The 14,750-nt window shown below is 45.7% G+C and overlaps 1 protein-coding gene across 1 annotated transcript; it reads right to left on the reverse strand.

The window, feature by feature from the left end:
* Positions 1-3,556: 3,556 nt before the first annotated feature.
* On the reverse strand, positions 3,557-7,057 carry LOC133136360 (neurogenic differentiation factor 6-B-like). Its single transcript, XM_061253808.1, has 2 exons — positions 6,896-7,057; positions 3,557-6,321 (listed from the first exon to the last, which is right to left on the reverse strand). The coding sequence occupies exon 2, from the start codon at positions 6,315-6,317 to the stop codon at positions 5,310-5,312; it is 1,008 nt and encodes a 335-aa protein (XP_061109792.1). The 5' UTR covers positions 6,318-6,321; positions 6,896-7,057; the 3' UTR covers positions 3,557-5,309.
* Between the last annotated feature and the right edge of the window lie 7,693 nt (positions 7,058-14,750).

The following is a 14,750-nucleotide window of genomic DNA, read 5'->3' on the forward strand; positions in this document are numbered from 1 at the left end:
AAAATAGAATAATAAATAAAAATACAATTAAAAACATGTCCTCCACCATTACGAGAGAGAAAAGAAAGAAGGAAAAAAAACCCAGCAGAAAACAAACAGAAAATAGACGGCGATGTTTCCCCGCCGCAGACAGCAGAATAAGTGTTTTCCTGTTGTGGCTCCGAGCATTTTCATACCTGCCCACACGCGGTCAAAGCAGCCCTGTTCCCACCTCCCACTCAGCCAGAACCCCACCATATGCTCTCCCGCGCGCTACCTTCCCCGGAATAAAACGCACCTCTAAGCACACAGCTTGTGCTTCCGTGCCTGACACACGCAGGCCCGCACTCTGCCCAGCTACACACAACACACAACACACAACACACAACACACAGGCACTTCCGTTTCACCACCATCACACTTCATCTGCTGTCAGATAAACAGTGCAGTCAACACGGAAGACCTCAGGACGGTCAATTAAAGTACACGAACGCAAAGGAATAAAAACCCCACATTTCCATGTGCGACTGTAAGTGTGAGAAGCAAGCTACGTGACGCTTTGCGGGTAGCAGGGCAAATAGTGGAATATGAGGTCATTAACACTGTGTGTGTTTGAGTGTGTGTGTGCATGCGTGTGTGTGTGTGTGTGTGTGTGTGTGTGTGTGAGTGTGTGTGTGTGTGTGAGAGATTATGTGTGTGTGTGTGTGTGTGTGTGTGTGTGTGTGTGCATGTGTGTGTGTGTGTGCGTGTGTGTGTGTGTGCATGTGTGTGTGTGTGTGCGTGTGTGTGTGTGTGTGTGAGAGAGAGAGTGTGTGTGTGGGTAAGTGATGGTGGGGGTGTGTGAGTACATGTGTGCGTGAGAGTGTGTGAGAGAGAGAGAGTGTGTGAGAGTGTGTGTGTGTGTGTGTGGGTGTGTGTAGGTGTGTGTGTGTGTGTGTGTGAGAGAGTGTGTGTGTGTGAGTGAGAGTCTGTGTGTGTGAGAGAGAGAGAGAGAGAGAGAGAGAGAGAGAGAGAGAGAGAGAGAGAGAGAGTGTGTGAGAGAGAGTGTGTGAGAATGTGTGTGTATGAGTGAGTGGGTGTGTGTGAGAGTGTGTGAGAGTATGAGTGTATGTGTGTATGTTTGTGAGTGTGTGAGAGAGAGAGTGTGTGAGAGCATGTGTGTGTTTTCATTTAATCTGCATTTCCTTAACGTTCACTTACAAATACACATACCATGCTGATTTATAGTAACGCAAACAGTATCCCCCCAAACAGTAAATCATCAAAGTACCTTGATGAAGAAGTAATAACGGTTTGTTTTTTTATGAGCTACAAACGGTGCCTTTATTTGGTTCGGTTAAGCCCCGAAAAAAGACACCCGTCTGGGGGTAGCTAATTGCCCGTTTTAGCTGGGATGTCGCATATTTCAGCCAAAAAGAACGTGTGAATGACATACAGCCCCCCCTCCCCCCTCCCCCCTCCGAGACAGCAAAACACAGCCTGGCCACCTTCATCAGTGTCAATTGACTGTATCCTGAGTTTTTGGCAGCAACCCTACAAGGGGTTTAAGTGGAGGGGGGGTGGAGACAGCCCAAATGGAGAGTTTTAGAAAGGCACGGGGAATCTTTGAGGGTCTTAGGGAATTAGGCTGCCTCTGGTGTGGAAGAATGAACGTGACTTTGTTTGTCTTGGTTTATTTGCGCATCGTTGTTGGAGAGACTGCTCAACACACGCCAACGGTTTCAACGGTCGCGCTGTTCTCGAGGCTCCAGAAACAGGAGAGCAGACGACAAACACTGACCAGGCAGTTAACTCAAACCCCATCGCGACGCTCAAGGTGGTTTAAATGTATGAACTGCACTCTGAGTTAGCCTGCCCGAACAGATCATTAATCGCGCTTAACGGTAATGTTAAAACACGGGGCCAGAATCGGGGTGACCTTTAGTTCCGCAGGTGCGGAGTGTCTCTTGACGTCAAAAATAAATAAATTCTACCCGACAGTAATCGCATTCACGAGGTTTATCTTTGCCCTCTGCCAGGACAGGGCCATTGTTCATTGGTCGGTCGGCCTTGCTCTGCGCATCTCGCTCGCTAATTCCAGGGGATGACAACGCAGGCACTCACAGGATAAACGTCCCGTTTTTTGGATGAGGCACCCTGTCCCGCAGTCTGTCGCCGTCTGGCCGGCGTCCAGGTCACACTTGAGTGGCTGTTGCCAGCTTCAGAGTTGGGGCCCCCCGCGAGCACTACGCTCGAGCGCCCGGCTGATCTCTTCTCCAGCTTAACGACTGGACTTCTCACTTAAAGACTCTATGTCGTCATTAGGCCTTTAAAGTGTGCGCCTTTGCTTATTTGACAACTTTCGGTTCGGTAAGGCCAACCAAAATCTTAACATGACCAGACCTACAATCTCAGTAGCGCCAAAAACATTTATGTAGGCTATGTTATGAATACAATATTAGGCTATATGGTTGGAATCCCAGCAACGAAATCACAGACGGGCCTAAATTAAAATAGGCCTTTATGTTTTGTAACAATTTTTTATCTTATTTCCAAGAACGACATCAGCAAAAACACTACCACCGCCACCAATAACAATACATCGGGAAACTAGTAACGTAAAAAAGGAAGTCCTACTTACGAAACTCTGTTTATGGGGCATTGATTCCAGCAGTTTTTAAACGCAGTTCTATTATATATAGGCCATTAATATTTAGCATTTTCACCAACACAGAATTTATTGCCTGTCATATGACGACTTTAACTTCTGGGTCACTTCTGCAGGAAGCGCATTGAACTTACTTTATATTTAAACTGCTTATGAATGCGCTCATACTTAAATATAAAGTATTACAATAAAACAGGGCGCATAATTTGTAATTTTGGAATTCAGTGCAATTTACTGTGCTCAATTAAATATGATTTGTCTATTAGGCATATGCCTGTTTGTATATTTGTCAAATGAATAACTCGTCCTTTTCGCGCAATGTAGCACAGAAAGCCGTCCAGGAATTATGACTAAATATTCTAATTCTAATTCTAATTATAAAAATAACAACAACAACAACAGCAATAATAATAAGAACATCAACAATAACAACACCGGTGTATTCTACGACGACATAGCGTGACAATAAACGATAATGCACGATTATTAAACTTTTAGCAATTACCCTTGGGGCACTTATCCTAAATATTTAACCGAACATAAGGCCGTAACACGAAACGCCCCGGAATGTATATTTTAATATTTATAGTTTATATTCCTCTCGGTAAAGCCCAGACGTTTCATCTTCCACACGGGACTATAATTTTCTACGTTAAGTTAACTTAAGTGCATTTAGTCCCATTGCTTTGATGAAAAAAGGCATAAAGATAAATAACATGTGTACATTCATTTGCTATATCTTAGTAGCGTGAAAAACCAGAGAATGGTTCAAAATAAGCGTAAACATTGTCGCCAGGTAATAAACTCATACGGTAAATATATTTTTCATCTGTTCAGTTAATTAACATATTTCTGTTTATTGTCTCCGCGGATATTTTTGGAAGTGAAGATATAAATAAATATAGAAGCAAGCAAAAGGACCCCGAGACATTAGTCTTTAATGAGCGTTTTATTTTTCGTTTGGCAATACAAAACAAAGTAATTGTCCAATACAAATGCGCGGAGGAAAAGTCCAACTTAGTGCATCCGGGGATTTCTTCTCATCTACAACTTTTTCTTCATCAAAGAGCCACGAAAATGTACAAAGCCAGGAGCCGCAAAATTATTAAAATAAAAATCATGCATAAACTGCACGAGCCACATGGTGAATTTTTAATTTTTAAGGCGAGCACTTTAAACAGTGATAAAATCATAGGACACGTGCTAAAACTCTGACTAAAGTTGCACTGCGATTTTTCTGAAAGTTTTCATTTCTCGAATTCACATGTAACACTGTAAACGTAATTATACACATAAGAAAGAGTACACACGAAATGTGTGGTGATATTTGAACATTCATAAATTAAAAAAATTGGGGGATCCAATGAATAAGCTGCGTATTGCTACATGGCCTACAACTGCGGTCAGTTTGTTCCTGTTTACATGTGAACTATAGCTCTCTGTCAGGGAGAATAAATGGTATGTGTGTGTGTGTGTGTGTGTGTGTGTGTGTGTGTGTGTGTGTGTGTGTGTTTGCGACAAATTAATGAAGACAAAAACCTTTAAAATATACCAACGTAGCCTTCTGACGTCACTGAATGTGCAAATACTCACACCCGGTTGCCCCGTGGAACATGTGGGCTCGCGCCCCCGTGCTCGTGCATGGCGGTTCCTGATGAGCAAGGGATGACAATAGATCGACCCCCCCCCCCCATTTCTTACATTTCCACAAGTTTAAAACATAATACAAATGCAGCATTTTCTTCATTACACATTCGTTATTTTATTATGACATTTACTTTTAGGCCTATATGCGATAGCAGTTCGGTCATTCTGGTGGAAGAACGACGTATAGCACGTGCAGGTTTACTGTTTAAATAGCCTACTACACATATACATTCGTACAGGTACAACAGCAATCCAATAACCCGATTATGTCCGTCGTGTTCAGAAAAAAAAAATTGTCCGATGTTATTAAAATGTTCTTTGTGTCACGACGTGTCTTTTCTCCCCTACCAATTATACATAAAATAACGAATTGTTAGCCCGCTGAGTTAAACGATTTCTATGACTAACCGACGGGCGCGTGCCTCGGGCAAGAATTGGTAGTGCATTTGCGTGGATTAATCATTATTTTCACTGGTCATATTCCATTAAGTCTGATCCGATGGGAAAATCATAAGATGGTCGTTGTTTGTTTATTGCATAGTTCGTCTTGGCCTTGTATTGCTTTGTGATTTAAGTGTTCTGAAACGACTGTAAAAAAGATTTGTAACAACAAGGACATGTTTAGACCTTGAAATAGTTTCCCCCATCTAATATATAATAATGCACAAATATTAAACGGATTAAATTGACACGTCCATACCTATTAATTTCACAAATACAAGCAATATTCATATGTATAGCCCACAAACTGAAATATCCTCTCTGATTGCCGAACAATAAAGGCCCGCATTGTCCATTTCCCATTGAGTGATTTAGCTCAGAGACCAGTATCCCCTTTTCAAATGTAGTTATCATAAACAAACAAACAAATAGAACACCATTTCAAGGGCGACCAAAAATAAATAAATAAATAAATAAATAAAAGATACAAAATACGCTACACATTCTAAGTAATTCATGTCCGTGTCAAGAGGGAGAAATCTGTTTTCGGTAATTAGACGGCAGGGGGGAGACAACCTTTTTCCACTTTCTCTCGTTAATTATGAAACGCCGCGTTTAGCTCGTCTTGCACCGCACCGTAAGACTGGCCGCGCACATGCAGGTCGTACGGGAAATGGCCGTCGGCGGACACGGTGAACATGGAGTTCTGGCCCAGCGAGCCCCGGGCCGGCACCGCGCAATAACGCATGCCGTAGTGACAATTCTTACCATAGTCGGCGGGGTGGTCCTCGTGCTTAAGGGAAAATATCCCGTTAAAGTTAATTGGGGGGCTGAGTGGACCCCCCTCGAACGGGGGGCTGGTGCACTCGGGGGACCCGTTCTCGTAAAAGGACTCGTAGGAGCCGCAGTAGCCGTACGGTCTGAAGGGCTTGGCGCTGTCCATGGTTCCGCCGCCGCCGTGCCCCGTGGGCGTGCCCGTCTCGGAGCCCGAGTAGGGCGCGTAAACGGCGTCGTACGCGGGCCTGCCGGCGAAGGAGGCCTCCCCGTTGTGATCCGTGAGGAAATTCCTGGCGTTCAGCTGCAGGCAGCCCGCCACCAGATTGGTGGTCGGCTGCGAGAGCCCCTTGCACAAGGTCTGCACGAAGGCGAGCAGATCGGGCCTCTTCCCGGCGCTCAGGGTTTCCGAGAGAGCCCAGATGTAGTTCTTCGCCAGGCGCAGAGTCTCGATCTTGGACAGTTTCTGCGTTTTGGAGTAGCACGGCACCACTTTCCGCAGACTCTCCAGCGCGTCGTTCAGACCGTGCATGCGCGAGCGCTCGCGAGCGTTGGCTTCCTGGCGCCGCACTTTGACCCTTTCGTGCCGCACGCCGTTCCCCTTCTTTTTCCGGGATCCCTTCCGCTTCGGGAGCCCGTTCTCGTCCTGGTCCTCCTCCCGGTCCTCCTCCTCCCTGTCTGAGGTGTCCTCTTGCGCCTCCTTGGCCTTAGACATCGGGCTGCCGTCGTGCTTTCTGTTTTTGCTCTCGGCGACGCATTCTGGAGGGAAGCTGGCGATGAACCTGGGCTCGGGCATAGTGGCGGGTTCTTCGAAGGGTAAGGTTAACATTCTCCTGCAGACAGCAGAAAAGTTAATGCTCAATCGCTACAGTTCTAGTGCTATGGTTACACACCTGCTACAGCAAAGGGACCACTGTGTATTTAAGAGAGTTATATTTAAGTTGAGAGAAGTTCATTTGAACTCTCTCGGAGTTGTATGTATATGTTTTATTTTATTTTAATTATTTTAATTGTATTGCTTCTGTTTGATAAGACTGGCCGAGCTCAACCTTGCACTACAGTTGTCATGGATCTTGATATCATACACTGCCTGTCACGAGCTTCAACGTAAATTGGCGTTTTGGAGCCTAGTCCAAGCAAGCATACGGGCATTTCCATTCATTTGAAAAGCGTACGTGGTTTTCTGTAAAGGAATGCAAGGCATTCCGAACGTGCTCTGATATAAATGTAGCCACAAAAGAATACAATATTCACACGCCATTATAACCTTTTATAACAAATTGCACCTTCACACGCATGACCGCGAACAGCACAGTCGTGAAACTGTAGCATGCCTACGGGTGTTGTAGATGAATACGTTCAGATAATTTATAGCTTCCCATGCGCTCATTAAACTGATTTGCCTACCTGGATTCCGTGTCAACATGCGGTTCTCATGTTCCAGATCGGTTTCAGCGATAGCACCTTTTTCACAGCGGAAACGTCTGCGGGGTTCTCCGGTGCTCCCCTCTTCCTGCCCTTTCTGTTTTCTCTCCCGTTCTTCTCTTTCTCTCAACCCCCCCCTCTTCACTTCTTTCCCTCGTTTGAGAAATGACACCGATGCCAACCGCGCGAGCTGGTATCCATGCCATCTGCCACTGACGTCGCTTGGCAGTGATGGTCACGTGGTTTATTCCCAAGGGACATCCATTCTACACCGATCATCTGGCGTTGGCCCGTCAGTGGGCACCAAGCAGCATTCATTTTCCGTCAAAGGAGACCGACTAAAAAGACTTTATTTTTCATTACTAGACTAAATATTAATATACTAGAAAGTTTTTTTTTGTGGCAAAAAATGTCCAATTCCGGAAACATTTCTTTAAAATATAGGCCCAAAATGAAACGAAGTGTTTGCTGACAAAACACTTCACATTTAGAAGCTTGCCTTTTGCACATTTTAGATGGATACAGTCATTTCCCTTGATTTTGTGAGGTATTAAAGAAAGCTATGTTCTCTTTAATATAACCATGGCGAGTGTAATATTCTGTTTACACTCATGTGCCTGTAAATTGCATCAGGGGAAAAGATAGTTCCGAAAATAACAGTATTATTTTAATCAACTAGTAATAGATTACAAACCATGATTTTAAGATCATCTCATCAATGAGAAAAACAAAGAAAACATAGTTGTTCTATCCCAATCTTCTGGGGACATAAAGAAGCCCAGCACTAAGGCCATTCTGCATTCTGCGTCAAGGTCTTGACTGAACACCGCGTTCAGTTCATTCTTAGAATCAGGTGCTGTAGTGTTTGCTAAATCAGAAACCCGCGCATGCACCAGCCCCTTTTGCCCCTGGACACCCCTGACCCCTGAGACAGAGGCAGAACACTCCCAGGTTCAGCGTTTGGCTAAATTTAGGTGTCGGGGATGTTGTGTGAAATAAAAATGCTCGCCCTGAGTAAAACTGAGATGCGTTCACTTCACAGGCATTATTCAGGACTGCCCGTTAGCCTTCGCGCTGCGCAGTGGTGGTATTCTCCTGTGAGGCTGGGGGCAGCATCTGTGGCTAGCGCTTAGCTTAGCATGCTACCTGCCGCTCCCACCACTGCTTCTCACCTGGGGAGGTGCGCAAGGTGATTGGGCTAATGTTACCTGTGCCAGGTGAACACAAGAGGCCACTCTTTTACATTACATTACAATATCATTGACAACACGTTACACATGGGCACTGTTAGGAGATGCTCTGATCCGCAGTGAAGCAGCGGTTTGCATTGCTGAAAGCATACGCTCTTACATACACACACAGGCACGTACACTTGTGTTTCCACTGACATATATTAAAGAATGGATTTGTTATTTTGTTATAGGGTGGCAGGGAAACTAGACAAAGGAATGTAGAACACACACACACAACCACACGCATGCAGACATACACACATGCATGCACGCACATGCACGCAGGCATACACATGCATGCAGAGAGACATGCATGCACACGCAGACATACACACACACACTCACACACACACATCAACATCTGATGAGTCAAACTACCCATTTCAGACTCTAATCAGTTGACTGCACTAATTGCAAATGCAAATATGCAAATTTATATTAATTAATTACTCCGCTAATTAGTTCTCTGGTCTTTTTGGGTAATAAATCATTGTGCAGAGAGAGAAGAGAGAGAAAAAGAGAGAGAGGGAGCAAGAAAGAGTGTGTGAGAGAGAGAAAGAGAGAGAAAGCATGTGTGAGAGAGAGGGAGAGAGAGAGCGAGAAAGAGAGGGAGAGAGAGTATGTGAGAGAGAGAGAGGGGGAGAGAGAGTGTGTCAGAGAGAGAAAGAGAGAGAGAGGGAGGGAGAGCGGACCTGTCCCATTTCACTCTGTATAAAAATGTAATGCGCAGACTCAGAAATAACTTCCAGTTGATTCCTAAAAGCGCGGGCCTCTTCCCCCCGACACCGCCTCCCCTTCCCCACACAGGAGAAACAGTGGTAGAGAAGGGAGGAGGAAAGAAAGACAGTAAGAAAGAGAGAGAAAGAGAGAAAGAAGGCTAATACCGGGACAGCTGGCGCTGCATCCCCCGCTCCTGTGAGCTTGTCTACTAGTGATTTTAATTATCGCATTATCAACTCTTAAAGAAGGCGCGCGGCGGGGGGTTGTGAACCGAGGTGTCGGCGCTGGGAATGCGCTCATTGATATCGCCAGTTGTCTGAAGGGAAGCCTTTGGGTGGGATTAGCACATAGCAGCGACGGCGATGCACAGCTAATGAGCAGCGCAGTGCCGGTTTTTTAAATAACTGACACGGATAACTATAAACGGCGGTAATAATGCCAATCGTTGCCTATACTGCGCGTAACACTGTCATTGTTATCCTTAATTGCTAAAGGTCAGTTAGTTTATTTCACGTAAACGTTATCACATCTATAAGTCTTGGGACAAAGACATATTATTTTACTTGATTTCACTCTGTACTGCACATTTTTTTATTTGTAATCAAGCTAATCACGTTTGTGCAGATTTTCATCACAACACGTTTTTATACATTTTAGTACATTTAACATGTTGAAATTACAGCAATCTTTATGCATGGGCTCCTCGTGTTGTGGTGCCGTGTTTGGGACAGATGGCCTCACAGGTGTTATGGTTGAGTCAGGTTTGTTCAATCACTTCCTCAGTGCAGGTATAAGAGAGCTTTTAGTACCTAGTCTTAATTCTAGGCTCTTGATTGCCTTTGGAGTCTGTTATTGGCGTTTGTCAACATGAGGCCCCGAGTTATGCCAGCAACAGTCAAGGAAGCCATTATGAGGCTGAGAAATAAGAAAAACAAACAGGCCAAACAGTAGGCTTACTGAAACAAAATGTTTGGGGCATCATTAAGAAGATTAGTACTGCATAAATACACATGTATTCACATACAAAATATACACGTGTATGTAAATGTGTCTCCTTCTCTGTACAGTTCTCGGTTCCACTGTCCCGCTCACGTCCCAGATTCCTCTCTGCGGTGGACTGATTCTGGCCACGATGGTCGAGCGGTATGTCCAACATGGCCGCCAGCCTCTCACACTTCCATGCCAACATCATCTTGTGAAATATCCGCACCTTCAGCAGAAACTCCCGCCAATCATGTCCCAAACAACCACCCCTCAAAGTGTGCGGACTATTTTCCAACATTATTGTGGGAGTGCCATAAGATGCTCCGCCCTATTTTTATATAGTGTCATGTGGTGGTTGTGCAAATTTAACAACAGAACGTAACGATTAATGACAAACAAATGTGAAATATAGAAATGAAGATTGCCTTTCCTCAAACCCTCCTGCTTGCTTAGCATTCATTCAATACAGTTTGTTGTGTTTTACGCCAAGCATTCCAATATATCATCGTATAAATGTGGTTTTCAAATGCAGATTGGGGGCGACATGGCTCAGGCAGTAAGAGCAGTCGTCTGGCAGGGTTGCCAGTTCGATCCCCCGCCTGGGCTGTGTCGAAGTGTCCCTGAGCAAGACACCTAACCCCCAAATGCTCCTGACGAGCTGGTCGGGGCCTTGCATGGCAGCCAATCGCCGTCGGTGTGTGAGTGTGTGTATGAATGGGTGAATGGAGAAGCATCAATTGTACAGCGCTTTGGATAAAGGCGCTATATAAATGCCTGCCATTTACCATTTATTGCAAATGGGAGAAGCTTGTGCTAACCAATGGAGTGAACCTCTGCACTTAACCAGCGGAGATGTCAAGCCCACTGCCCAAGCAAACAGGCCTCTTCTCCAGAGCTCCTGGGTTTGAATCCCCGTCGGCCGGGGCCTCTCTGTGCGGAGTTTGCATGTTTTCCCTGTGTCTGCGTGGGTTTCCTCCGGGTACTCCGGTTTCCTCCCACAGTCCAAAGACATGCAGGTTAGGCTGATTGGAGAGTCTAAATTGCCCATAGGTATGAGTGTGTGAGTGAATGGTGTGTGTGCCCTGCGATGGACTGGCGACCTGTCCAGGGTGTATTCCTGCCTTTCGCCCAATGTATGCTGGGATAGGCTCCAGCCCCCTGCGACCCTGTTCAGGATAAGCGAGTTAGGATAATGAATGAATGAATGAATGAATTAACTTCTCTTTAGCGCCCCTAGTGGACATTTGATTTTTAAACCGCAGCAAAGTGAGTGGAGCTGTGAGAACGTAATTGTGCTTCTGTAAATAAGTGCTCAGAGGTACGAGCTGTTTACCCCAGGAGACTGGGTAGGAATAAGGGGTGTTTGACCCTGCCCAGGATCCCTGTGCACAGCGTGACCACCCCAGGAGGGTAACGGCTCATTTACCCTGGGAAGCTCCCCCCTTATTTACCCTGGGAAGCTCCCCCCTTATTTACCCTGGGAAGCTCACCCCTTATTTACCCCGGGAAGCTCACCCCTTATTTACCCTGGGAAGCTCACCCCTTATTTACCCTGGGAAGGTCCCCCCTTATTTACCCTGGGAAGCTCACCCCTTATTTACCCTGGGAAGCTCACCCCTTATTTACCCTGGGAAGCTCACCCCTTATTTACCCTGGGAAGGTCCCCCCTTATTTACCCTGGGAAGCTCCCCCCTTATTTACCCTGGGAAGCTCACCCCTTATTTACCCTGGGAAGCTTACCCCTTATTTACCCTGGGAAGCTTACCCCTTATTTACCCTGGGAAGCTTACCCCTTATTTACCCTGGGAAGGTCCCCCCTTATTTACCCTGGGAAGCTCCCCCCTTATTTACCCTGGGAAGCTCCCCCCTTATTTACCCTGGGAAGATCGGCCCTTATTTACCCTGGGAAGCTCCCCCCTTGGCGACAGGGTGCAGTGTGCTGTGTGTCCTCAGCACACCCAGGGACGTATGTTTCATTCCCGGGCAGTAAGAGGTACTTCACCTAAATTATTCAGGATACATACGCTCAGAGAGCACTTTATTTGGTATTTATTAGACTTGACTGTTGCTGTAGAGTATCTACTTAAGAGGTTTGATGCTTTGTGTGTTCAGAGATGCTCTTCTGCACACCACTGTTGTAACGTGTGGTTATTTGCGTTACTGTCACCTTCCTGTCAGCTTTGACCAGTCTGGCCCTTCTCCAGTGACCTCAGCCATTAACAAGGCGTTTCTGTCTGCAGAACTGCTGCTCACTGGATGCATTTTGTTTCTTGCACCATTCTCTGCAGGAGATCAGCAGTTTTCTGCAATTCTCAAACCACCCTGTCTGCCACCAGCAATCATTCCATGGTCAAAGTTACTGAGATCACATTTCTTCCCCATTCTGATATTTGGTCTGAAAAACTGCTGAACCTCTTGACCACATCTGCATGCTCTTATGCATTTAGTTGCTGCCACATGATTGGCTGATTAAATATTTGCCTCAACAAGCTGGTGTCCAGGTCTACCGAATGAATGTGGAATCTAATGAGAGTGTGATCTAATCACTGGCGGGTAAATGTACGTAAATACAAATACATGAATGTGGTAAATGTACGTAAATACAAATACATGAATGTGGTAAATGTACGTAAATACAAATACATGAATGTGGTAAATGTACGTAAATACAAATACATGAATGTGGTAAATGTACGTAAATACAAATACATGAATGTGGTAAATGTACGTAAATACAAATACATGAATGTGGTAAATGTACGTAAATACAAATACATGAATGTGGTAAATGTACGTAAATACAAATACATGAATGTGGTAAATGTACGTAAATACAAATACATGAATGTGGTAAATGTACGTAAATACAAATACATGAATGTGGTAAATGTACGTAAATACAAATACATGAATGTGGTAAATGTACCTAGGTGAATGTTTATAGCTCTGTACAGCACACTCACATTGAGAGTTTGGCTTACTTTAACTTCTTCAGGTATTCTTGCATCTGTTTATATTTTGATCTGTCACCATTTTCAGGGTTTCATCACTGATACCGTTACTCCATCAGTCCTGCACTCTTACTCCATCAGTCCTGCACTCTTACTCCATCAGTCCTGCACTCTTACTCCATCAGTCCTGCACTGTTACTCCATCAGTCCTGCACTCTTACTCCATCAGTCCTGCACTCTTACTCCATCAGTCCTGCACTCTTACTCCATCAGTCCTGCACTGTTACTCCATCAGTCCTGCACTCTTACTCCATCAGTCCTGCACTCTTACTCCATCAGTCCTGCACTCTTACTCCATCAGTCCTGCACTGTTACTCCATCAGTCCTGCACTCTTACTCCATCAGTCCTGCACTGTTACTCCATCAGTCCTGCACTCTTACTCCATCAGTCCTGCACTGTTACTCCATCAGTCCTGCACTCTTACTCCATCAGTCCTGCACTCTTACTCCATCAGTCCTGCACTGTTACTCCATCAGTCCTACACTCTTACTCCATCAGTCCTGCACTCTTACTCCATCAGTCCTACATGGTCATTCCTGCACTCCTAGTGTCAGGAGGAGCAGGGCTGTGTGGCAGGAGGAGCAGGGCTGTGTGTCAGGAGGAGCAGGGCTGTGTGTCAGGAGGAGCAGGGCTGTGTGTCAGGAGGAGCAGGGCTGTGTGTCAGGAGGAGCAGGGCTGTGTGTCAGGGCTGTGTGGCAGGAGGAGCAGGGCTGTGTGGCAGGCAGGGCTGGGTGTTTGTGGAGTGATTAGGCCTGCAACAGAATGAGGGCTGAACCCTACAGCTGTGCTTTTCTACCCAATTACAGTGGCCATATGCAGCCTCTCCCGGTCCTCAGACAGCCTCCGCACCCTTCCAATCGCTGACTTTCACCGCACCCTTCCAATCGCTGACTTTCACCGCACCCTTCCAATCGCTGACTTTCACCGCACCCTTCCAATCGCTGACTTTCACCGCACCCTTCCAATCGCTGACTTTCACCGCACCCGTTCAATCGCTGACTTTCACCGCACCCTTCCAATCGCTGACTTTCACCGCACCCTTTCAATCGCTGACTTTCACCGCACCCTTCCAATCGCTGACTTTCACCGCACCCTTTCAATCGCTGACTTTCACCGCACCCTTCCAATCGCTGACTTTCACCGCACCCTTCCAATCGCTGACTTTCACCGCACCCTTTCTGTTCCTCACTCTCAGCTCCACCCATCGGAGGAGCCAAGGAAAGGAAGCACGGAAAGGAAGCGAGGAAAGGAAGCGAGGAAAGGACACGAGGATGCGATGATAGAGGAATCAAGGAAATGTCAATTTGTCCTCGCTGATGTTTCCCCCCCCCCCCCCCCCCAGCTGCAGAAGGCCACATCACCTGTCTCAGGATTTCCTGGAGTCATATGTAAATGGGAAAAGAAAACACCTAAGATTGGATCCGGAACAGTATGGAATGTTGGCATCTGTCGTTGGAATGGCAGGGAAATGAAGGAGGAATGTGAGAAACGTAAGCCGTGAAAAGTGTCTGTCAATCACCAGCTCGTCACAATTTCTGAAAAACTTTCTTCACGGCACAATTCTGAAAGTCACTTTTAACAAAAAAAAAAAAGACATTTTAAACTAAAATAACAAAAGCATTCCTGTAGCCGGCTGGGAAGCCGGGGTCACGGCAATGATCTTTAAATATGGAATCATGAATTATTTATGGTTTTTAAAGCTGCATGATGTAGATGTGTTGGTGTTTGGATCCTCTGGGGGTAGTGGGGATAGTGGGGGTAGTGGGGGTAGTGGGGGATGCGTTTGGAGTGACCGCGGGGAAGATTTCGTCAAGCTGTTACAAAAAAAATGCATATTTAGTCATCACAGGCTGATAACATAAACAAAAACATCTAGACTTTATTTCCAC

The sequence above is a fragment of the Conger conger genome, chromosome 9 (genome assembly GCF_963514075.1).
Source record: "Conger conger chromosome 9, fConCon1.1, whole genome shotgun sequence".
Lineage (NCBI taxonomy): Eukaryota > Metazoa > Chordata > Actinopteri > Anguilliformes > Congridae > Conger > Conger conger.